Consider the following 22,050-nt stretch of genomic DNA (forward strand, 5'->3'; position numbering starts at 1 on the left):
GAGCCGACGTCCCAACGCTCGAGTCAGGCGTCTCCATTCGACAGTCACCCGAGAAATTGCTTGTCTTCTCACTACTATTACTACGACTACTTCTTCTTCCCCATCTCGACCTCGCCTTGTGAACCCAGGTGAAGGGTCAACGCAGCCTATCAATTTCTTCCTAGTGGGCTCTCTCTCTTCCATCTCTCCATCTCTTCCATCTCTTGTTGCTCTTTTTCTTTTTTCCTCTTCTATACATCTTCTTCTTTTTTTCATACTTACTCTTCTATACTTTGTTTTTTCTGGGCTCCCTTTTCTTTTTCCCTTTGCTTCTCTTATCCCCCTTTTAGCAATAAAACTCTCCCTCTTCAAGGCGATATAATTATACGCACAGACACGGAGTGGGCCATCCGCTGGCCTGTCGGCTTTGAAGCTCATCAAGAGAGTGTCGAAGCCTGAACCTGCTCGCCGTGTGTTTCCTCACTCCCCGTACGGTATCCTACTATGTATACAAAGTCAACCAAAGCAGGTCTCGCCTAAGTTTTGGGGCAAACGTATGGCGGAACATGCACATCAAAAAGCACAGAAACGCACCAAACCCGCTGCTTCATCTTGATCGACATATTGGTTCCATGTGATTGAATTATTCGGGAAACCCTGTTTAGGTCATCTTCAACTGCTTGGGAGGAGGAAGAAGCAGAAGAGAAGAAGAAGAAGCAAAAATAAAAAAGCCACCGCAGGATGGCCCTAGGTGACTTGTGGGGTATTCAGTTTTGATGCACAGTCTACAGTCTTTTGCAAGAAAGCTGTTTAAAAAAAAGAAGAAGAAGAAGAAGTGCCCTTTTTTTTTTCTTTTCGAAGGGGGCCCTGCAGTGCGTTGGGTGGTCTGTAACACTATTTATGTATGTCTGTGGATCAAGAAGTTATCAGCAAAAAAGAAAAGGTACGCTGCATCTTCCGTTTTTTTTTTCTATTTTTCTTTTTCTTTTTCTTTTTTTTTTTTCTTTTTAGCTGCTGCTGCTGCTGCTTCTAACAACTCGCCATCTACACGTTCGAACCAATATATTTATGATTTGAATACCCTTTCCAGACCTTATCTTCTGATCCGATCGCATCTTGATTTCCTCTGCATCCAGCCAGAAGAGAAGAACCCCTCCAAAATAAAAAAAAGAAAAAGAAAAGGAAAAAGAAAAAAGAAAAAAAGGCCTCCCGTCTTTTGCTTTTTCATACATCTATACTTCGTCCATATATATCCTCTCCCCTTGGGCGACCAGCCACCCTTTTCTACTCCCACTCCCACCTATCACCCTCTCCAATAAATCTACTACTTGAAGTTCTTCCACATATCTATACTATTCGATCATACTCGAATACCAACAGATTGATATCTGTTCAGTTCGTTGTTGATTTTTAACATCATCAACCAAGACCCTTCCTTTTATACATACAAACCACCACGGCATCCCCCGATATCCACCACCATTTCCTCTCTTTTTATATACGGTGCCACAGTATAGATCTTGATAGCACTCGTCACCACTTCTTCAACCATCACTCTCTTCCACATCTTTCTCTGGGCTAGAGAGCGGAGAAAGATTTTACTCTGTTCTATCATTCATTTTCTCTCTCTACACACTGAACAGCAAAAAGGCATCGAACGGGTTTCACCTCGAGTGAGCCCCCGTCTTCAGACTACTACAAAATGGTAGTCAACTCTGAGGCAGGCCGTCCCCGTGTCAACATGAAGGGGATGGACCAGTACTCTTCTATGCACTGCCAGGCTCAGGCTCAGGGAGTCGAGGAGTATCCTTCATGGAACACAATGCCGGTATGTGAACAGTCTGATATCAAATTCTGGTGTGACTTGGAATTTCGTTCATTTGACTGACATTGGATGAAAAAAACAAAAAGCCCATGATGGCCGGTGCTCATCCAGCTACCAATACTGCCCTGAAAGTTCCATACCCCCATTTTGCACTAGTGGGTATCGACTGGTCTGGACAGCTCAAGTTCCATTCCTCTCTTCTCGAAAAGTTCAATGGCCCCGTCTTTACCTCGGAATTCAAACACTGGTTTGAAAGGGCAACGGGAGTCAAGGCTCTTGATAGATCCCCTATCTTTGCCGGTTGGTAGCCAGCCTATTGAGAAAGTTTTTTTCTTTTGCTCTTGTCTTGAAATCCCTTTGCTTATCAATGTCTTATTAGGAGACGACTCATACCAAGGAAGACCGTGGTCTATGGCCCAGGAGGTAGATGTCTTCCCAAACCCAGACTTCCCAAAGAAGCGTCGCCGAGAGATAATTCACCAGGCTCCCGTAGAACCAGAGGAGCAGGTCAATGATATGGAAGCAGTCGAGATGGTACCACTCGAAATAGGAAACGAGGAGAAGATTGAGGCATACTACGAGTCCGCCTTCAGAGCTTTCCAGCAGATCAACTGTCGTCAGGTAGCAAAGGCCTATATCAAAATCATCGAACCACGCAAGCAAGTCAAGCATCCTTATAATGGAGGGCGAGGTGCTCCCGGAGAGAAGGGAGACCCGGAGAAGACCAAGCCAGATTGGTGGCCAACAGGTGTCATTCACCGTGAACCCGATCACTTAAAGAAGCCAGAACGGATACGCCTCCTTGTTCACATCTTCCGCAAGCTTGGAAAGACCCATGGGATTACTGCCGACAAGCTAGAAGAGGCCGGAAGGGATGCACAGAGACAGATAAAACCCCGTGAGAGACTTGATATCCTGGATGAGATTTACAAGGTCCGAAGGGCGGAGGAGTGCTATGAGAGAGGCGAAGCAGGTAGGCCTTTTGGAGCTAGCAAGGGAACGTCAAGGACACCTCACATGAACTGACTGTGGGATATATTAGATGCAAATGCCGTGGTATATGTCGTTAACAGAGATGCAAACACCAAATCCGAACGCGAATCCGGAGCAATGAGCGATGCCGGCCAGAGCTCAACCCTCGCGGACGAATCGAGAAAGGCAATGGAGTCCCAAGCCACAAAATATCCTACTCTCTCATCCTCACACCACATAGCGAAGAGGCAGTCCCTCGTCCGCGACCACAAGCCACCTCACCTTTTCCGCACCCCAAATCTCGCTGACTTTACAGGCATGGAAAGTAAGCCTCCCGCGGATCAAACCATCGAATACTTCTCCCAGTCAGATTTCGCCACATCCCCCGTTGATGAACATATCAACACCATCAGAGACGGCCATCACTGGTCGTCCTTCCAACAACCCCTATACAGCCCTGTGGAATATGCCCCAAACCACCTCGTACCGCAACAACTCCTTGCTCCTCCTTCCATGGTCACCAGTGAAGCACCCAACTCCAGCCTACAGCAGACCCATGGCCTCCCTCTTCCCGAACCGCACGGCTCAAGGCATCAATCCTTCGACTACATCTCGATGGACGGCAACCCATTCAACTCCGGGCAGATGACACATCAATTACTAGCCCAAAGCAGCCAGGAATCGGATCCAGTTGCACGATATAAATGATCAATGAACAGTTTCTCATTCTTATTCCTCTCACCCATGGCGCACTTAAAAGCCCATGCTGCGACGGAATCCGGTTTCCGGCCGACGAGATCACTCACTACTCCTTCCTCGCTCGGTATTTTTTTGTCTGTATTCCCCCCTTTTTGGTCTTACTCTCGCCCAAGTGAGGTGCATGTATGTATGGCTTGAGCTCTTTCGGCTCGCTTGATGGTTTTTCTCTTGGATATCTTAACATATTTTCTTTCTCCTCTTATGAGCTACCTAATCTATCTCGTGTTTTCTTCAGGAATATCCTTTTCTCCATTGTTGATTTCGTTTCATTCTGTCTTGACTGCATTCATCGTTGATGCATAAAAAATTGGACTGAAAAAGGGGGGTTGGCTGATATCTACGTTCTTTTCTCAGTTGCAAAGGTAAAAAAAGGAGGTGGCGAAAATGAGAAACGTTCTGAAAGGCAAACGCACACACATACGCCCTTGCTGTTGGTATGGATTTGTTGGTTACTGTTATGGTGAGTTTTCGGCGGGATGAAGGAACGTGGTTCATTATGGGAGTGATATCTACGGGTGGCCTGGTTTTGATATTTTAACATGTTCATACTATTTCGTCAACTGATCATTATTTTTATATACATCTTCATGTTCTCTATAAAGCCAGTAAAAGCGGACATAAACCCATATCATGGGATATACTGCCTAAGTATCCTTTCTCCTCCGTTATACTCTATCCATATATAGTATATAAGTTCTTGTTCCTCTTTTCACACGTACATGGAACTGGCCAGTTGATCGCTGGTTCCTGGGTGCGCACATCAACGGCTTCAGGAGGCGACCATCTTGACTAGCGCCTGCACACGTAACCAATTCGATATCCTTGGGGTTTTCGAAACAGTGCGCGGCAATGTATGCCTATTCTCAGCACTGAATTTTTACAGCCAACACGTTGAGGCAAAATCATTGAAACAAGAGGGTCCAAGTTACTTGGAAGTAGCGGAGAACATGGTATACGGAGTACACCGAGATGGTCTGATGTGTATGGCAAACTTTCACCTTATAATCCGATACGAACTGCCATATGGACTCTGATATTGCATATTCATTCTCATATTGACGTTGGTGGGGGCAAAAACTGCGGTAGAGAATCTGCCCAGCCGCCTCTCGCCTACGCAGCAAATTCCCAGTTCTGCTGTGGACCAAAAAGCCTCACTGCCAAGGGGGGGGGAGGGAGAAGAGAGTAAATCTCCCCACAAATCTTTTTTTAATTAGAGTACCTCTATTATCGGTGGGCGTTTTCCCAATAGGAAGGCGAAACAGATTGCAGGACAGTGGCTCGTTGAAAGAAGAGCGAGCCCTGTCTATGGAGTCCACTATATGATAATGAGGTTATGCGGAACTACCGAGATCGTCCTCTTGGAGGCCTGCTATATTTTCATGTTTGATAGTTTTCCACGGGTGGGTGTGCCGCGACAGATCAAGTTTGCTGCAAAATGCGTGTATATATGTGCGTGTCCAGGGATGTTGTTTAGGCTTTTATGCGCTTGCAATGGCTAAAGCTGTTGTTCAGATAGTGTCTCCATCTATCTATCATGAGGCCAGGTATTACTTGCATGGTACATGCAAGTTGTTCAGATAAAGAAGCGACCAGAGGTGCATTTAACGAGGTGAGGGATGCGGTTAGGCAGTCGAGATTAGGCCAATGATGCGCCTAGAATTAGCTAGCTCTACAGCTGCACAAGCCTCGATCCATCAACAGCCCGCGTGTTCCTTGGTATTTGTGTGGTACGGAGGATGGTGTAACGCGCAACGCATGTAGAGGACATGTAGCCCAATGCCGTCCCATAACTAGTGAGCAAATGGAGGGGGCCGGAAACCGGGAGGAGGGAAAGAGGAAAGGAGGGGGAGGGGGAGAGCAGAGAGGGAAGTAATAAAGAAAACGGCTTCAGCGGCTGGGCATTCTGATCCGCCAATTAACGCACCGGTTGATTTTTTTAGGCGTGTTGGTGACCGGGTTGATGCAGCGTCCAAATCGAGCAAGTCGAAAGGGTAAGGACAGCTAGGAAGAACCCGAGGGACTGGCAGAGATCTGGATGGGAACCGATTTATACTTACTGCACTGCAGAAAGTCCTTGCAGCGACGTCTATATGCTTGGACGGTGACTATTATATGCATATCGAAAACAAGCACGTATTCCCTGCAGTTGTAGCAACTGCAGGGCAGAAAGTATGTATGGTAATGAGACGAGCCCTTCCACATTTTTTTTTTTGCAGAATATCTGCATACGGACTGGCTAATACGTAGTTTTTTTTTTTAAGTGCAGTTGAAAATCGGGTGGATGAGGTCGCACTGCATGCTCCGAATCCCATTGAAAGATCTGTGCTGATAGCGTCATATGATGGCCGGGAGCTTTGGCAGGGCAAGATTATTGTATAATAAAAACCATGGCCCTGCAGTCTTGTTAGCAAGCCAGCTCTGCAGTTATCCGTAGTTGCACCTGGAGACGCATCTTTCCTCAGACCATAAGTCAATCAATGACAGGACTTGCAGGATAAAAGAAAAATACCTTGTTGACGAGAGGAACCAGGACGAAATGCAATTGCAGTTTTCAGCACCAGACAGACAGGAACAGGATAGGGCTGTGAATCCACCGGGCTCGTGGGGGTTATGGTGGTCGACATGTTGGCGGAAATGCAGCAGATGAGGTTCAACAAGAGGGAGGTTATGTGCTCGTGTACGTTGCAGGTGGACCCCCAGGGAGGGAGCACAAGCTGCTTACTCGGCCCGAACCGACCTCTACCCGTCGGCCACCCACTCGACGGTTGGATGTACATATCAACATATCAACTACATAGCAGTGAGCAGGTAGGTGTATTTCCACCCAGAGAAAGCTGACGTTCTTTGGTCGAAGCAGGGAGAAGCACAACGTGACCCGCGTTTATTTTTCTTTCTTTTTTTTTTATAAGGTGCAAGGCGCTTCCCTCGTCAACGACCCCGACGCCCACCATCAAAGGTTTCTTTCGGCCTCAACAGGGGGAGCCCTACTTTGGATACTTGGAGGGACCATTCTAGGATCCAGATCGCATAGATGAGAAATCCTTACGGAGTACAGAGCACTTGATGACTTGTCGAGGACGCTCTGGGCGGACAAACCCCGATACCTTGACGTCGTAAGGCCTTCTTACATCATGTCCTTGTCTGTCTGATGATCCGAAAAACCTTTAGTTTTTATTTTTCATCTATCAAGGCCCCCTGAACCAAGTTCTACCAAGGTTCCCCCCTCTTCTCTTGACTAAGCTTGCCTGTCGCGTGGTCTCGACCGAGCTGTCAACTTCTCTCCCGTTGTCCATGCAGAGGGAATATATATTATCGACTACGTCTACCGGATGGTGATATCGGATAAGACCCCAGCCTTCTCATCGCCAAGCGATCCTAGTAACGCTCTTCCTTATATTGTCTTGCTCCTGGCCGAGATGGGGGAAAAAAGACTTTGAAGGGCGAAAAAGAGTTGTCTCTGAAACTTCCCTATGGCCAATCAACACGGGGGGAATCGGGACCGTATCCTTGCCAAGAGCACTTCCCGGAAACCCATTTTGTCTGTTGGAAGAAGCTTTCAGAGACTGGATAAAAGATGCCAGGGCTGACGGCCGGCACTTCTATCGTCTGACGAGTTTATCGTTTCTATTCTCTTGAATTCTTCTTCCCCGCGTTTTGCATTCTCGACAAGGTCGTTGCTTCCCCCTGGACTGTCCCCTCACCATCGCTGATATAAATATTTGCATGCCAGTCGGTTCTTCCATCAAGCTCGACCAAGCCAAGCCACCATGAATTGCCCTTCACGCACCGACGAGGACCTTGTCCACCCTGGCTGGAACCAGAACCCGCCATTTCTACCCTCTGATCTGACCAAGAGAGAAGATCTCAATGGCCGTGTCAATGACAGACAGTACCGAGATGGACGAGATCTGTCGTCTTCGTCTCTTGCTTGCCCTGGGGGAGCGTTCGAGTCGCATGATATGACTGTGGAAGCAACACCGTCACCGGCAAGCCTCCCCTTCGCAGATGCAAAACTCGCTCGTTATCGAGAAGGTAAGGCACACCGAATAACATACCCGTTCGTGTATGGTATCTAATTTTAATTAACAAAAAAAAAGAATTTTGCTCTGCTACCAAAGAGACTCCGTCTACCGTCCGTGGCTTAACCGCCCAGACTCACCCATTCAAACGGTGGTTTGTACGATACCAAAGTTATTTTTGGTGGATGGCAGCTACCATTGCTACTACGCTTGTAGTATACCATATAGGGGCCATGTTTCGAACACATTGTAAGTCCAGTCGCTTCTGTCATTCTGTATAAGCCCAATCTAATCAAAGCCTTGCTACAGCCCCTTCAAAAGTTCCCATGAAAAAAGCAAAACGAGCTTCGACATGTGGAAGCGGCGGTGTGGATGCTGCAGAGTATAACCTGCCTCTCCATGTCATCGCACTTTTCATCATCATGTTTGTATCGTCTTTTGCCTGCGGTTTCCCCATGCTGGTGCTCAAGTACCCGCGTCTGCACATTCCACAGTCCTTCTTATTCGCCGTCAGACATTTTGGAACCGGTGTCTTGATCGCCACCGCTTTCGTGCATCTACTGCCAACAGCGTTTACTTCTCTCGGTAACCCCTGCTTGTCAGGTTTCTGGACGAGTGAATATCCTGCGATGCCAGGTGCTATTGCACTTGCCGCGGTTTTTCTAGTGGCCATCATAGAAATGGTATTCAGCCCCGCTCAGCATGTGTGCGGAGGAACTAGCGACATAGAACGAATTGTTTGTAGCGATAAATCGTTAGGTGGACCGCACCCCGGTAGTGATAATGGCCACGACTCGAAACTTATGGATACCCCAAACCTAACTCGAAGTCTTAGCCGCCACGAAGAGGAACTGCCGGTAGAAAGAGCCTCCAGTATAAGGCCTGAGTTGCCCTCAGCGCAGGGAGCTAATGTCGACCATACCCAGGGCGGATCCGGTGAATTCGTTCCAATCATTCTAAGCCCGGAGCAAAGGCGGCAAAAGGCGTTCATGCAATGCATCCTTTTGGAAATTGGAATTTTATTCCATAGTGTCTTTATTGGAATGGCATTGAGCGTGTCTGTTGGGAGTAGTTTCGTCGTACTACTAATTGCAATTGCTTTTCACCGTACGTCTTACAATCACCTTTTCCACCATTTATAATGCTCCTTGCAATATATTTGGATTGAATGCTAACTTTAAAGCCAGAAAGCTTCGAGGGGCTCGCTCTCGGTTCTCGTATTGCCTCTCTGGACTGGGAACCCAACGCTATACAGCCCTGGCTGATGGCGATGGCGTATGGTTGCACGTAAGTCATAGGCTGATGCTTACCGTTGCTCTACTGTTGTTTACGTAAGGGTTTAGCTAACAAGCCTATTCTCAATTAGAACACCAGCCGGTCAAGCTCTCGGTTTAGCTACCCACAGTTTGTACTCTCCTGACTCCGAAGTTGGGCTCGTCATGGTTGGCACTATGAATGCCATATCATCTGGTCTGCTTGTCTATGCTTCTCTTGTTGAGCTCTTAGCTGAAGATTTCCTCAGTGATGAGAGCTGGCGAATTTTGAGAGGAAAGCGTCGTGTGTATGCCTGCATTCTTGTGTTTCTTGGTGCGTTTGGTATGAGCTTGGTAGGAGCATGGGCTTGATCTTTACCCTCCTCCCCGTCATGTAAATGCTATAGATCTATCTGCTTTTATATATTTTCTGTTTTATAGCCATGTCCAATAGACCAACAATGCTACTAGCTAGGTTATCATACAAATATAGATATATGTATTCAAAAATGCGGCTGTTGATAAGCGCATATCACGTGATATTAGCGCCAAACGCTCAAACTTTAGCGGAAAACTAAAGGCGAAGAGAAATGCTTCATCCATCGCATTCAACGCCGCAGGTCTGGAGCATTTACAGTCGCTTGCTCGCAGAGCTGCAAACGCCCTTTCGCGAGAACACCACCGCAAGGGCACAGGGTTAATTGCTGGGCTCATCTTCAACGAGCACGCGAACACCTCCGTCGGTCAACTGCTCTCTCCAACAACCTGCAAGCTTGAAATCGCCTTTTCAAGTCGCGCGCCAGGCTTATGACATTTGGGTACGTAATTATTATCTTCTTCAAGCTTTGGCAAGCTCCTTATATACTGCGCGTTTATGGACACCGCATGCTTTCGTCATCCCGGATTTGCTGCCCTGCACTTCCAAAGCTCCCCGCGCGATATCGGACTTGGGAGCCCATGATAGGAATATATATGGGGATATAGAGGCCATAGTTCGGAAATGGAGCTTTGCACCAAATTTTCTACTCCACTTGATGGAAAGATAGAAACTGGCTGTGTGTGATGAGCTAATGGGCCTTCTTGACAGATATAATATACGCCTTACGACTCATTAATGCACATTTCTCAAGACCTATTGGCCTACGATTATTAGACTGAAGTTCATCACTGCACTTTTAAACAAGAGAGGTGGTGTTTTTTCTCACCTAGCCCAGCCTATGCGGTACCGCCCACAGCAAACCGGAGTCACGACTACTCACTGTCAACCCTCGACCTGGCATGGTCGTCTAGATAATATTCTCGCTTTGTGCATAAAGGGGAAGAGGTCACTCCCAGATCAGGGAGTTGAAGATGTCAAGCTTGTATAAGTCCGTTCTTACGAATTCTACAGGCTCAAAGCGCGGATCCAGCACACCTTTCCGTGGCCGGCCTACAAGGGGGGGACATCGACCTGATTCAGCTGCATCTACTGGGAGCAGTAATAATGTACCAAATCAAGGACATTCAGTGAACAATAGAGGAGCCCATGGTAGAGGAGCCAGCTCGTCACCATTTGGCACCCCATCCCACGCGAATCTCAAGACAGGAGACGTTAACAATAGAGGCGGGTTTACTGGTAATGCTGATCTATATATTAGATGTTTGTACGCATACTAGCCTGTGTTGACCATATTTTATAGGATTTCAAAAAAGCTCTTCCCCGCCCGTCTCTCAGATAAACGGCCAACCCACATTTAATCCATTTGGGCCTAAACCGAACACGCCGGCTAACTCCCCCCTTGGCTCAGCTTCTCGGGGGCAAGGAAGCCGACATGCTCCTTCTGGACAGACTCGTGGAGGTCGTGGAGGTGCGCGGGGTTTTGGGGCTGTTGACCGATCTAGGGATCCAAGGCGGCGCAAGGATACAGCTACTACGAGCGTAAAGCACATGGATAGTATTACAGATTACAATGGTCGATATGAACAGGTCAGTCTCTCCTCTTACTCCATGAAGAAACCATGTTGATGGCTTCCTATACCAAACTGACTCTTTTTTAGTTGAAACAAGATCGCGCTGGCCGGCGAGTACAAGCCATCAAAGCCGGAATGATGATTGACCCAGATCAGCCAACAACTTTGAACCAGGCAATTACCCCAACTGGAAACTGTATGGAGATGTGCCCCGAGTTTGAACGAGTAGAAAGAATAGTTCAGAAGATGGTGGATAAATGCGAAAAGGTTTGTTTATTCACTACCTTGTGAGGACGAAGCTGACTAGTATGTTTTAATTTTAAATAGCACGTTGATCCGGAATCTGGGGTATCTAGTAATATGGAAGGGAGGATGATAAAACGATTTAGACGATCAGCTGCCGGTAAAGATGAGCAGCTGCCCTCAGACATCCGAACTCCTAAAACCTTACTTCAAACAATCAATTATATGCTTCGACATGTCACTACCAGTGACGAGACTCTTGGTTTAATACACAAGTTCGTCTGGGATAGAACGCGCTCAGTACGAAACGACCTATCCATCCAGCAAGTTAGCCAGCGGCAAGATATTGACATTGCCGTCAAGTGCTTCGAGAGAATTGCACGTTTTCATATTCTTTCGCTTCATCTTCTGTCGAGCCCTACAAACCAAGAACAATTTGACCATCATCAGGAGCGAGAGCAACTGAATAATACCCTTCTTTCCCTTCTTTATTATTATGATGATAATAGGGGAAGACTTGAATTTCCGAACGAGGCCGAGTTCAGAGCATATTATATCTTATTTTCTATTCATGACCAACGCCCAGACCTTGAAGCCCGAGTTCAGAAATGGCCTCGTGAACTAAGAGAGTCGCCTCGAGTCCAAGTAGCAATGGAGATGTTTGCAGCGGCAGGGAACACCTGGGAATACCAGGGAACACTGGACGCTAAACGACCTAATCCGCTTGCACAGGGGCTTTACTCTCGATTTTTCAGGCTTGTCAAATCAAAGAGCGTATCGTATCTAATGGCCTGTGTGGCAGAGGTATACTTTAACCAGGTGCGCCAAACAGCGATAAGGTCAATATGGAAAGCATACTGTCGGCAACCGGCCTCTCAACAGCATAAAAATCAAGAATGGACTATTGACGAACTCACCACGGCTTTGGCTTTCGATAACGATGACCAGACAATCGCCTTTTGTGAGGAGCAAGATCTCCAGTTTGCGACCAATAGTGAAGGACAGCTTTATCTGAACTGGGCTAGCCGCCCACTGGATTCAATTGGTGCGTACCCCGGAAAGATTAAATTACTCATCGCTTCTATCTTTGATTGGCAAAATACAAGAAGCATATTTGTTGCATTCCTAACGCTTTGTGAACAGCATTTCAACCATCATCCCGTCAGACTTTCTCATACCGGCTAGTGGAACAAAAACGATGCGGAAGGTCATTGGCTGCTGTTATCCTAGGGATGAGTGTCTCACAAGCCATCAGACACAAAATGATTGATACGACTCTTCTTCAAAATGAGCCGTCCGTTCAATCGGTGCAGGAAGACGAAGGGGGACTCTTTGTTAGCGATGAAGACGATCAACAGCAACCTGCACAACCAGAACAGCGGTCTCCCTTTGAAACAATTGATAAACCGACAGCATCTTCAACCTTTACTATGCCCTCGTTAGGCGCCCATGTGTCCCAATTTGGGCAAAATTCTCCATTCAGCTCTCTATCTAATTCCCAGCTATCGCCAGCAGCCTCCCCTTTCTTCCCTAAAAATCCAAACATAAAGGTTCGTAGCTAACTCTCGCACTTTGATATCATTACTTTTACCACATTGGTTCCCTGTTGTGTTGGATAAATTCTATCGACATTGGAAAACCAATAGATCGAAGAGTTTGCTTTCCGTATATAGACGCTGATTTTAATCTTATCGTTCAGCCGGTTAGCCAGTTTGGACAACCAAGCCCTGCCCAAACACCAACGCCTTTCTCATCATCACCGACGCCGCCAAGTACAAGCGAGGTTTCGTTGGCAGCCCTGTCTAACCCTCCCACGTTTTCGACATTTCAATCAACTGGTTTCGGGTTGCCGTCTTTTTCATCTTCACCCAATGGCAATGGGAATCAAAGTATCCCTGCTTCTTCAGTATTTGGCACTGCTTCTGCCGCCCTTACCGGTACGTCCGAATCAACCGGAACAAATCAAAGCTCCTCTGGAACCCAACAGTCTCTTTTTGGCACCCCTTCACAACTTGGTGCACCAACCGAGTCCAAACAACCCGAGATAAAGTTGTCCAATTCCCCATTCGGAAATGCCCAGCAAGCATCCACACCTTCACAAGGTTAGCATTAGGAATGATATAATCCCCAAGATCTATTGGAATATGGATTGCTAACATTAACCAGATGAAAATTCAAAGAAACGATCCTTAAATTTATTCACGCCCTTCCCGGGGAGCTCTATCAAACAGCAGCCATCTCCGTTTGGACAACGTAAGCTTGGCTCCGCTAATCAAGAACATGACGTGTTCATACTGATACAACGTAGACTCATTTCCTACACCCCAAGAGCTACCCCAGCCAACAGTTCCACCATCAAAAGGAGATGCTACTCTCGGCACAACGCCGTCAGATTCTCCGTTCACCCTATTCCAGGCATCCCCACTACCCCTGTCAACTCCGTCTATTGACTTGACGGAAGATACATCGAATACACAGCCCATGCCATCTTCCTCAACGATGCTTCCTATTGCATCATCTCCCTTCGAACTTGATGGTACTTCCATCCCTCACCTAACCTTTGGCAAAAATTTCATGGCTAATCTTGTCACTATTTAGATTCTGAGCTGATGGCTCAAGCAACAACTTCAAGCCAAGCTGAGCGGAGTGTCGACTTCCAAACTGGGCCATCCACGCAAGAACTAAAAGATGCGGAAGAAAAAGCAAAGAAAGAGAGGGAGGAGGCTGAAGCAAGGGAGGCGGATGAAGAAGAGAGGCTAAAAAGAGAAGCACTTGAGCTAGAGCAAAAAATGGAGAGGCAAAAGCGTGAGGAAGCTGAGGCTAGGAAACGAGAACTAGAGAGGCAGGAAGCTGCTGCTCGTGAGGCAGCCCGTGAAGCTCTACGAAAGCAAAAGGAGGACCGAGAAGAAGCCAGGCGTCAAGCAGAAGCGAAAGAACGAGCCCAACGGGAGCTCGAGCGTGAGCTTCGGGCTGGCCAGCGGGAAATTACACGAAGAGAGGCGGCTGAAAAGAAGGCCTCGCAAAAAGAAGCTGCTAGACGAGTATCGATAGAAGCAGACATTATGAAACGGAAAGCCGACGACCTCGTGGAGAGACTGGAAATCCACAAGAGATCCTCGAAAGCGGCCAGGCTAACTCCAGAAGATGAGCTGTCGGTTGAAGAGCTTGTGAAGGTGAACAGGCCTAGGCACAAGAGGCCACCGACGTCTAACCCCCAACCTTCGAGGCCCGCCATCGACGAAGACGAACTTCTCCTCTCCGCCGCCAGGCTAGCTGCACATACGCTGTCTCAGGGAGCTCGGTTATGGGATGAAGCCCCGGACTTTAGCCGGTCGGTTTCTTCGCCGTCAAGCTCGTCCTTTGGGAGGTCGAGTATCAGATCTCAGCCCAGTTTTGATGGTTCTCGCGCAGTCGTCAACGGTTATGATGTTGCTCTTGCTCCTTCCTCACCACTTGGCCTGGGCAGGACTCTCTCTCGAACGGAGCAGAGGATAAGGGCCACGGGGGCTAAAGGCCTGGCAATTAAACCCATCATACCCGCTCACGAATTGCCACAAATGAGCAAGGATAATGGAAAGGAACCTCAACGCTAAGGGATTTCAACATTGAGCACCAAATAAAAAAACTCTCTGCGATAAGCAGTTAATGGTTTATGTGCGGTCTATCACATATTTTCAGAACATTTTTAGCATTTGGGCGTTCAGCATAGGGTTTTTTGTTTTTACTTTTGGCACGGTTCTCTAGGAAAGAAAAGGAGTTTGGCGGCAAGTGAACTAGTTTATCTGTCCTGATTCCCACCCACCGTTCTCCTATATGGTATAATTTTGAACTATTTACATCCATCAATCAGACTTTATGAGTCCCTGTACCTGGATTTGCCTTATACCTCATGGAGCGAATACCTACTTAAACATTGTCTTCTTCAAATGAAAACTGACAGATTCTTCCCTCTGTGTCTGCTTCTTCCTCATCACATATGAATGACAAAGATGGATAAGTGGCTTAAGAACAAAAGTTCATGGTCCACCCCTGGCAGACAAGATGCACAGCCCCCTGGCGGAACTTTTGATGTAACTTTTGGGGCGGTGAAGTAAATCACTATTAATTAGTTTACAATTAAGCTGGTCGGACATTGGGGGCTAACTATGCCACATTTCGCAACCTAACAGCCTTACCTCAGTGTGTCAACGGGTATAATGTTAAACCACAAAAGTCCTAATGACTGTACTGAGGAGATAACTAAGTAAGCGGGAGAATGTACAGATAGGACCCAATAATCCTACATATTTGAGATGTTTCTCATCTTAGGGGAGAGCGAAGAGCTTGCATGCCTTGCTCCTATTGAGTGCTACCAAGCCCCTAGAATCCCATGTTGATATTTGTTAGTTAAACCACCAAGCAAAATGAAGTCGTCGTTGAGAAGATGACGGCTGAGTAAGCAACGATTCAAGCGGCAACGCAGAGCCCCGGATTGGGTATGGACTCGGAGGGGATAATCTATAATCCCGGTTATGGTTCAGCCTCCGTCGAGGCCTTGGAAGGTTTCAAACCTCAAAAACTACGTGCGGTATCTGGTTTTATAAACATAGGATATAAGGGATAAAAGTATTCTGTCTTTCTCATATATCTCCATGATACCTCGTACTCAGTTATGTGGCATTGACGCATTATATAATAGGATGACTAATTGGATATCTAGGCTCCAGAACTCCTCGTCATCTGTGGAGACAGGGAATTCAAAGAACATAGATTTACAAATATTAGATATCGTTTAGACTACCCTTCTGGTTCCGCATAATTCGGTTTCTTGTTCGTGCGCTTTCAGTGCACCTAATCTATTTCGGCGATGAGGATTGCGACATTTCAGTTACGCCCCCGGCTCGCTGACGTCGAGGGCAATATCCGGAGAGCTGATGTACTGGTGGGAAAGCTAGAAAACATGCTTCAAAGCAATGGCAAAAGAAAAGGGCTAGATCTACTGGTTTTGCCAGAGATGGCGTTCAGTGGTGAGTGTTGTGCTACACATAGATACCATATATATCAAACGACTCAACTCATGCTTCATCTATATAGGATATAATTTTCCATCCTTGAAGGCTGTACGACCATACCTCGAGCCATCGGAGGCCGGGCCTTCCGCTTGCTGGGCACGAAGGATTGCTCAGAAACTAGGTTCTGTTGTCGCAGTGGGCTACCCTGAGATCTGCCCCCCTCTGCAGCCTAAACTGCCTATGCAAGCCAAGACAGGGGAAGATGCGAGAAAACCGCATGACGAACGCCGATTCAACTCTCTGATTATTGTCAGAGAGTCTGGGGAGACTTTGGTGAACTATAGAAAGCATCACCTTTACTATACGGATGACCCATGGGCTCATGAAGGTGAATCCCACGAGAGCGGGTTCTTCCTGATGCCTCTGTCGGCTGGGCTACAGCAAAAGATACCCGAGGACAGCGATGGTGACACCTCCAGTACAGTCGCTCCTCCAAGAAATGAAATACCTACCGCCGTGGGAATATGCATGGACATCAATCCCTACAAGTTCATCGCGCCCTATAGTGCCTGTGAATTTGCAACTCACGCTCGGTCAAGCGGCGCGAGGCTAGTGATTGTATCCATGGCGTGGCTAACACTGTTAAGTTCCGAGGAACTAGCTACTATGGAGGACAAACCAGATATGGATACCTTTCAGTATTGGATTTCCCGGTTTGCGCCCTTTTTCCTACCCGATGAGGAGCATGGGGAGGTAAAAGATGAGATTGGCTCTGACAGAGTGGCTGAGCCGCAAGTCATCATCGTGTTTGCCAACCGAGCAGGGGAAGAGGAGGGACAGGAAGGGAAAGACACTGCAAGGTATGCCGGGTCAAGTTGCGTAGTCGGTATACGACGTTGTCCACACAAAGTGGGGGATGGGAATGTGGACAAAGTTGAGATGCTTATATGGGATATGCTTGGGGCTTCAGAGGAAGGCATTTGTCTGGTCGATACTAGCTCGACGCCCAGAATGATAGGAACTGTAAATATATGATATTTTATGTTGATGGTATGGGTGTGATGGTGTGTATGCGTATATTTGGATATATTTGTCAACCAAGCCAACTTGCCATACCTATCGCATTTTAAATACAACTACCAGAGGCTTGTAGGTGCACCTGGTGAGGATGGGGTGGCTTTCTTTCTAGCCTTTCAATCTTAGATTTTTTGATATCACCTGAGCCCATGTGACTGAAGCGTGATGGTCCCCAGTTAGGGCTCAACCTCCCACGTAAAAACAAGTTCATTTGTCTTGCTTTTCCCTTTGACCTCTCAAATCTCACCTTCCAGGCAGTTCATGCAGGTTAACTGCTGTGAGATGTGGATGGGCAGATGAAGGGAGACCAGTCAAAGATGAAGAACCCAAGATGGCAGAGCCTGAGCAGTGAAGGAAAGGGGTGAGATGATGGTGGTAAGTGGTGCCTCCAGAATTTCTACAACTTGCTGCCCAAGACTTATTACCGTGTATTGTTTTTTTTTTATAGTGACAGGCAAAAAAAGCAACTTTAGATAGCCGGTGTCAGCTTTTACTGTATGTATTAAGAGACCGGTGAAAAAGTCTGCAAGGTGATGGCTTCCATGGTTGGCAGTCTGTGGTACTGCAACCGGGGAAACACATCTACCCGGCCGTCTATTCGAGCGGCCAAAGATACGGCCCGCGAGAGGAGATTGTTTGGCTACTCAGAGCATCGCATTCTCTCACAATGCACCTTTATCTGTACTAGGACATGCTTTTGAGCTACCTAAGGGGAAAAAGCAAACATCGTACGGGTAAGGATGACTGCGAACTGGCGCAACCAACCATACTGGTGGGTACCCTGCCATGAGCAGGTGATCTGAGGCAGGGAGCAGAGAGCTCGTCTCACCCCTTTGGTGCCTGTCGACGGCCATTTTCAGAATCCGCAGCCATGAGAACCTGAGTTTCTGCTTGGACTGAGTCAGAGAGTCACCTGGATCCTAGCGGAAAGATAGGATCCTCTCCGTATCCTGTATCCCATGCTAGGTAAAAGGCAATGATCCATGAGGAGATCCCCCGGAGAGGTTCGATAGCGTCTTTCTCCTGCGAAAGGGAAGCAGAAGGAGAAATCCAGCACAAAGAGATTGGCAGCCGTTGCAATCGAGAACAAATTCCAGCTTAATATCCGCTTGAACTAAGCCTAACAAACAGCAAACAATCAAATGAAGTTGGACAAAAATGCCCTAGCAAGTTTTCCGTTTCCAGTTCTCGTTTGAAGCAGCAGCGTGATAGGTGGTGGGAGGCTCAGTCTTTTCGAGAACCCAAACAAGGTTCTGCGGCAGGAGGACCATGCGCACAGTGGGTGAGCTCCCTCTGCCCCGTCGACTCATCAAGCGTCCGTCGGCAAAAGATCCATGGCCCTTGGTCCTTGATCCATGGGGCGTGGCCCGTCGAAGCCTACTATGCTACAAGGGCCATCGCCATCTCCCGTGCACACCACCATGGAAAGTGGTGCCCATCACGGCCAATAGGAAGGGCTGAGCAGGGCCGTGGAGCCTGATTCGTCAGCAGGGAGCAAGGCACGGGACTCGGGCACATGACTGGCGAAGGGCAGTAGGGTGAAGATGGAGACGGTGAGGTTGAGCAGAGGGCAGGGCAAGGCGAAAGAGTGAGAGCAGAAGCAAGAGAGAAGGAGGCAGAGGTGATTTACTGTCGGGTACATCGACAGCAGCTGGGTTACAGAAAGAACCGGATTCATGTCGACGGCCTCAGTCTGACAGCAGATGCAGGGTGTCATCTCCAGACAGGTGCGTCCACCACCAACAAAAACAACAGCATCGGCATCAGCATCGCCGTCGAAACAGCATCGAAAAAAACCCCGTCGTCGATCATCCTCGAGCCATCCTGAGAATATGAAAGTGCGCAAGTGGCGTGAGCGGCGTGCCCTAGCCTCGCCACGTGATCGTTCTCTCTTCTGCTTCTTCCTCCTCCCTCGCTATATCTGCCAGCTTTTCTGTTCTGCAACACCCATCTTTCTTCTACCCTGGACCAAAAAAACCCCGGCGGCCTCTCGGAGTCGACATAAATCACTCTCTGCGACTATCCGGACGTTCATCAAGTCTGTTCTTTGCTCTTCTCCCCCCTGCTGCGACTGGCTCCTCGCGATCTATATATCGCAGACAGCCCTCGAACAGGTGACTTCTCGTCACCTGATAGATCATCAAGGTATGCAAGGCCATTTCATCATCTCGTCTTCTTCCATCATCGTGAACTCCTTCTCTTCCTCTGTTCTGCACTGTGAACGCGTCTCTTGTTTGATCCGTCTTCCTCTCCTTGTGGCTGGCATTTTTTTTTCCCTCTCATCGCTTTTCTCCCCTTGGGGGACAAGCCATCACCCCCAACCCCGCCCCTCTGTTCCTCTTGGTTGTATATGTCTTGTTATTCTCTGGTTTACAGTCGCGTCTAATCGCGATATTATCTTCCTGCGGGCTGTTCATGGGCTCTATCGCCCTCTATTGATGGAAATATGGCCTTGTTTTGGCTCTCTCTATCTTCATTGCTTGTTATTCCCGCTGGTTTGCTATAGAAAAGCATCCCAACGCGATAGTTTTTACCCTCTTGCTGCCTTAATAGTACAGCCAAGTGAATGTTTTTTTTGCAGAATGATTACTTCTTTCTAGACTTGCTTATGTGAATTACTGGAGTATTTGCTAACATGGATCTGACGCGATCAGAATCTTCATCACACCCAAAAGGAAAAAATAAAGTCCTGACTGTAATAAGTGAGGGAAAAGCATGTCGGAGCCCACTATGAATACAATGGAACACAACTCTAACGACCCAAACACCTCTAATAAACGCAAACGCGAAGCCATGGACACTGGTGACGTCCAGCGTCTTCGCTCTGCTCATGGCGGGCCTAATAATTTCGATGTCAACATCCAAGCCACTGAAAACTACGGCTATGATGCTCACGGAATGCCAAACAACACCACAGACCTGAGCCACATCGATCAGCAACTTCTGCAGGCTGTGGGCAACCAGAATGGCGTCTCTGACGAGAATGCCATGACTGCGAAGGCTGCACTTGCTGCTCATCAGCCCGAGTCCAAGTACCCGCCCCCCGAGCCATCCTTTGATAGCAACGGTCTCGGAAACAACCTTGCCTTCGGCCAGGATGTTGGCCAGGTTTCCATGGGGGGCGTTCAGGGTCACACCTCTACTGCTGCGGCCGTGTATGCTGCACGGGAGGCTCAGGCTCAGGCTGCCCAGCAGATCAGTCCCAAGCCGACCGTCGGGTCTGTCGAATGGCACCAGGTTCGAAAGAACAATCATAAAGAAGGTATATTCCTACATACTTTTGTTTCTCATTACAATGACTAACATGCATTCAGTTGAACGTCGTCGTCGTGAGACAATCAACGAAGGTATCAACGAGATTGCCAAGATGGTTCCAGGCTGCGAGAAAGCCAAGGGCTCGATTCTCCAGCGCGCCATCCAGTACATCGCCAAACTCCAGGAAGACTCTAAAGAGATGGCTGCCCGTTTCGATACCACCAACATGACCACTAACCAGGCAATCACCGAAATCAGTACCCAAAACGCCAAGCTCAAAAATGAAGTCAACCTCCGCAGCGACATCGCTGCAAAGTGGATTCAACGTTGTCGTGATGCTGGACTCAACTTCGATGATTATGACGATGAAAAGAGCCTGGGCAAGCTTCCAGTCGATGAGTCTCATAATATTTAACTGCTGCTACGACGTCATGATACCTCTACACACACCCCTGTCACCTACAGTTTCATCTCTAGTTTGTGCGGACCCTGTTTTTCCCTCAACAAGCTTAATTTATTCCCAGCCTCTACGTCGGTTTTTTTTTTTTTTTTTCTCCAGGGGCCGGAAGTTCCAGGTATCAGACATCCAGAGCGAGCTCCCAGGGCCTTTTTCTCATATTCCAAACCTCTCATCAGTGCTTTAGACAGATGCTGAGGGAAAAGCCCGGCCTGGGTTAGACACAGTGTACTACCTCACTTTGCACCCTTTGATTTCTCTTTTACTTTTCCTATCCCCTTCGTGTTCTACTCTCTTACGCGGCGTACATGGCTAGTTGCTTTATTGTTTTACCCATGGTTTTTATTTTCTGTGTCCTCATCAGGACTAGTTCGCATTCCAAAAAATGGGCGGATGCCTCTCTGCATGCTTTATTAGGTGCTCACTCTTTGTATTCTAAGGGTCAAGGGAATGTTCCATTGGTTGTGGAACCGCATGGAACACGGAGCACTACGGAGCAGATGACGGTTACCAGGCCTTGTCCATAGTTCTATATTTCGTTTTCTCCTTTTCCATCATTTCGTGTTCTGATGATTTCCTATGGAGGCGTCGCCGGCTTGGGCCGATCGGGGAAGACTTTCAGTCATAGTATATGTTATCTACACTGGTGAAGTGGCTATGGAGGAGCTTGGCCTTGTCATAGCATGTCCGTTACAACATATCGTACATATTATCCATGTCTTCCTGTTCTCGCTGCAAGTTACTCGTACGTATATAATTAAACGAACTGGCTCCTGGTAAGCAATTTTCATGGCGAGATACGCATAATAGGGTGCGTGTTATAACAAACTCTTGGCCAAAACGGGTTCATGCCATATAGATTTTATGGAGTATTCATCACTAGACAGAGCGTTTGACCAACGGGTATCTTCCCGATTGCAAATGGCAAAGGAGAGGGAAGAACGCCGGGTTCATCCATAGAAGCGGAATCAGACATGGAGAATGAAGAGGGGGAGTCTTTTTTTATTTTCGGCTGCCTCCATATTTACTTTGTATAGGGTATAATAGGAGACCGATATAGGGGGGAGGGAGCGAGGGTTTCTCTTGATCTGTAACAGCGTTACCCAGCCCAAAAATGGAGAATTGTATATTATTTAATAATCTATCTAATATGCTACATACACCCTTATAGCTAGGACGAGGCCCTCCGTGGCACTGCAGACGCAGAGAGGGATGTTCAGTAAGGATTTGTAGAAGTGCCAATATGACGATAGGATAGAACCAAAGGCTT

At 47.6% G+C, this 22,050-nt stretch overlaps 6 protein-coding genes across 6 annotated transcripts; 5 read left to right on the top strand and 1 right to left on the bottom strand.

Annotated features, from left to right (window-relative positions):
• Positions 1-1,681: 1,681 nt before the first annotated feature.
• Positions 1,682-3,484, top strand: MCYG_07015 (conserved hypothetical protein; the record flags this gene model as incomplete). Its single annotated transcript, XM_002845005.1, has 4 exons — positions 1,682-1,807; positions 1,891-2,104; positions 2,184-2,768; positions 2,847-3,484. 4 exons carry the CDS (start codon positions 1,682-1,684, stop codon positions 3,482-3,484), a joined length of 1,563 nt encoding a protein of 520 aa, XP_002845051.1.
• A 1,841-nt stretch (positions 3,485-5,325) lies between these two features.
• MCYG_07016 (uncharacterized protein) lies at positions 5,326-6,159 on the bottom strand (the record flags this gene model as incomplete). The annotated part of the gene is made up of 3 exons (XM_002845006.1): positions 5,326-5,566; positions 5,593-5,608; positions 6,045-6,159. 3 exons carry the CDS (start codon positions 6,157-6,159, stop codon positions 5,326-5,328), a joined length of 372 nt encoding a protein of 123 aa, XP_002845052.1.
• A 1,143-nt stretch (positions 6,160-7,302) lies between these two features.
• Positions 7,303-9,179, top strand: MCYG_07017 (zinc-regulated transporter 1; the record flags this gene model as incomplete). Its single annotated transcript, XM_002845007.1, has 5 exons — positions 7,303-7,567; positions 7,633-7,803; positions 7,864-8,661; positions 8,742-8,841; positions 8,921-9,179. The coding sequence occupies 5 exons, from the start codon at positions 7,303-7,305 to the stop codon at positions 9,177-9,179; spliced, it is 1,593 nt and encodes a 530-aa protein (XP_002845053.1).
• Positions 9,180-10,157: 978 nt separating this feature from the next.
• On the top strand, positions 10,158-14,593 carry MCYG_07018 (80 kD MCM3-associated protein; the record flags this gene model as incomplete). Its single annotated transcript, XM_002845008.1, has 8 exons — positions 10,158-10,422; positions 10,595-10,773; positions 10,845-11,024; positions 11,085-12,045; positions 12,144-12,550; positions 12,700-13,102; positions 13,309-13,536; positions 13,599-14,593. The coding sequence occupies 8 exons, from the start codon at positions 10,158-10,160 to the stop codon at positions 14,591-14,593; spliced, it is 3,618 nt and encodes a 1,205-aa protein (XP_002845054.1).
• A 1,253-nt stretch (positions 14,594-15,846) lies between these two features.
• Positions 15,847-17,026, top strand: MCYG_07019 (N-terminal amidase; the record flags this gene model as incomplete). Its single annotated transcript, XM_002845009.1, has 2 exons — positions 15,847-16,006; positions 16,074-17,026. 2 exons carry the CDS (start codon positions 15,847-15,849, stop codon positions 17,024-17,026), a joined length of 1,113 nt encoding a protein of 370 aa, XP_002845055.1.
• A 2,757-nt stretch (positions 17,027-19,783) lies between these two features.
• Positions 19,784-20,738, top strand: MCYG_07020 (PENR2 protein; the record flags this gene model as incomplete). Its single annotated transcript, XM_002845010.1, has 2 exons — positions 19,784-20,330; positions 20,383-20,738. 2 exons carry the CDS (start codon positions 19,784-19,786, stop codon positions 20,736-20,738), a joined length of 903 nt encoding a protein of 300 aa, XP_002845056.1.
• Positions 20,739-22,050: the final 1,312 nt, after the last annotated feature.

The sequence above is a fragment of the Microsporum canis genome, genomic scaffold (genome assembly GCF_000151145.1).
Source record: "Microsporum canis CBS 113480 supercont1.6 genomic scaffold, whole genome shotgun sequence".
NCBI lineage: Eukaryota > Fungi > Ascomycota > Eurotiomycetes > Onygenales > Arthrodermataceae > Microsporum > Microsporum canis.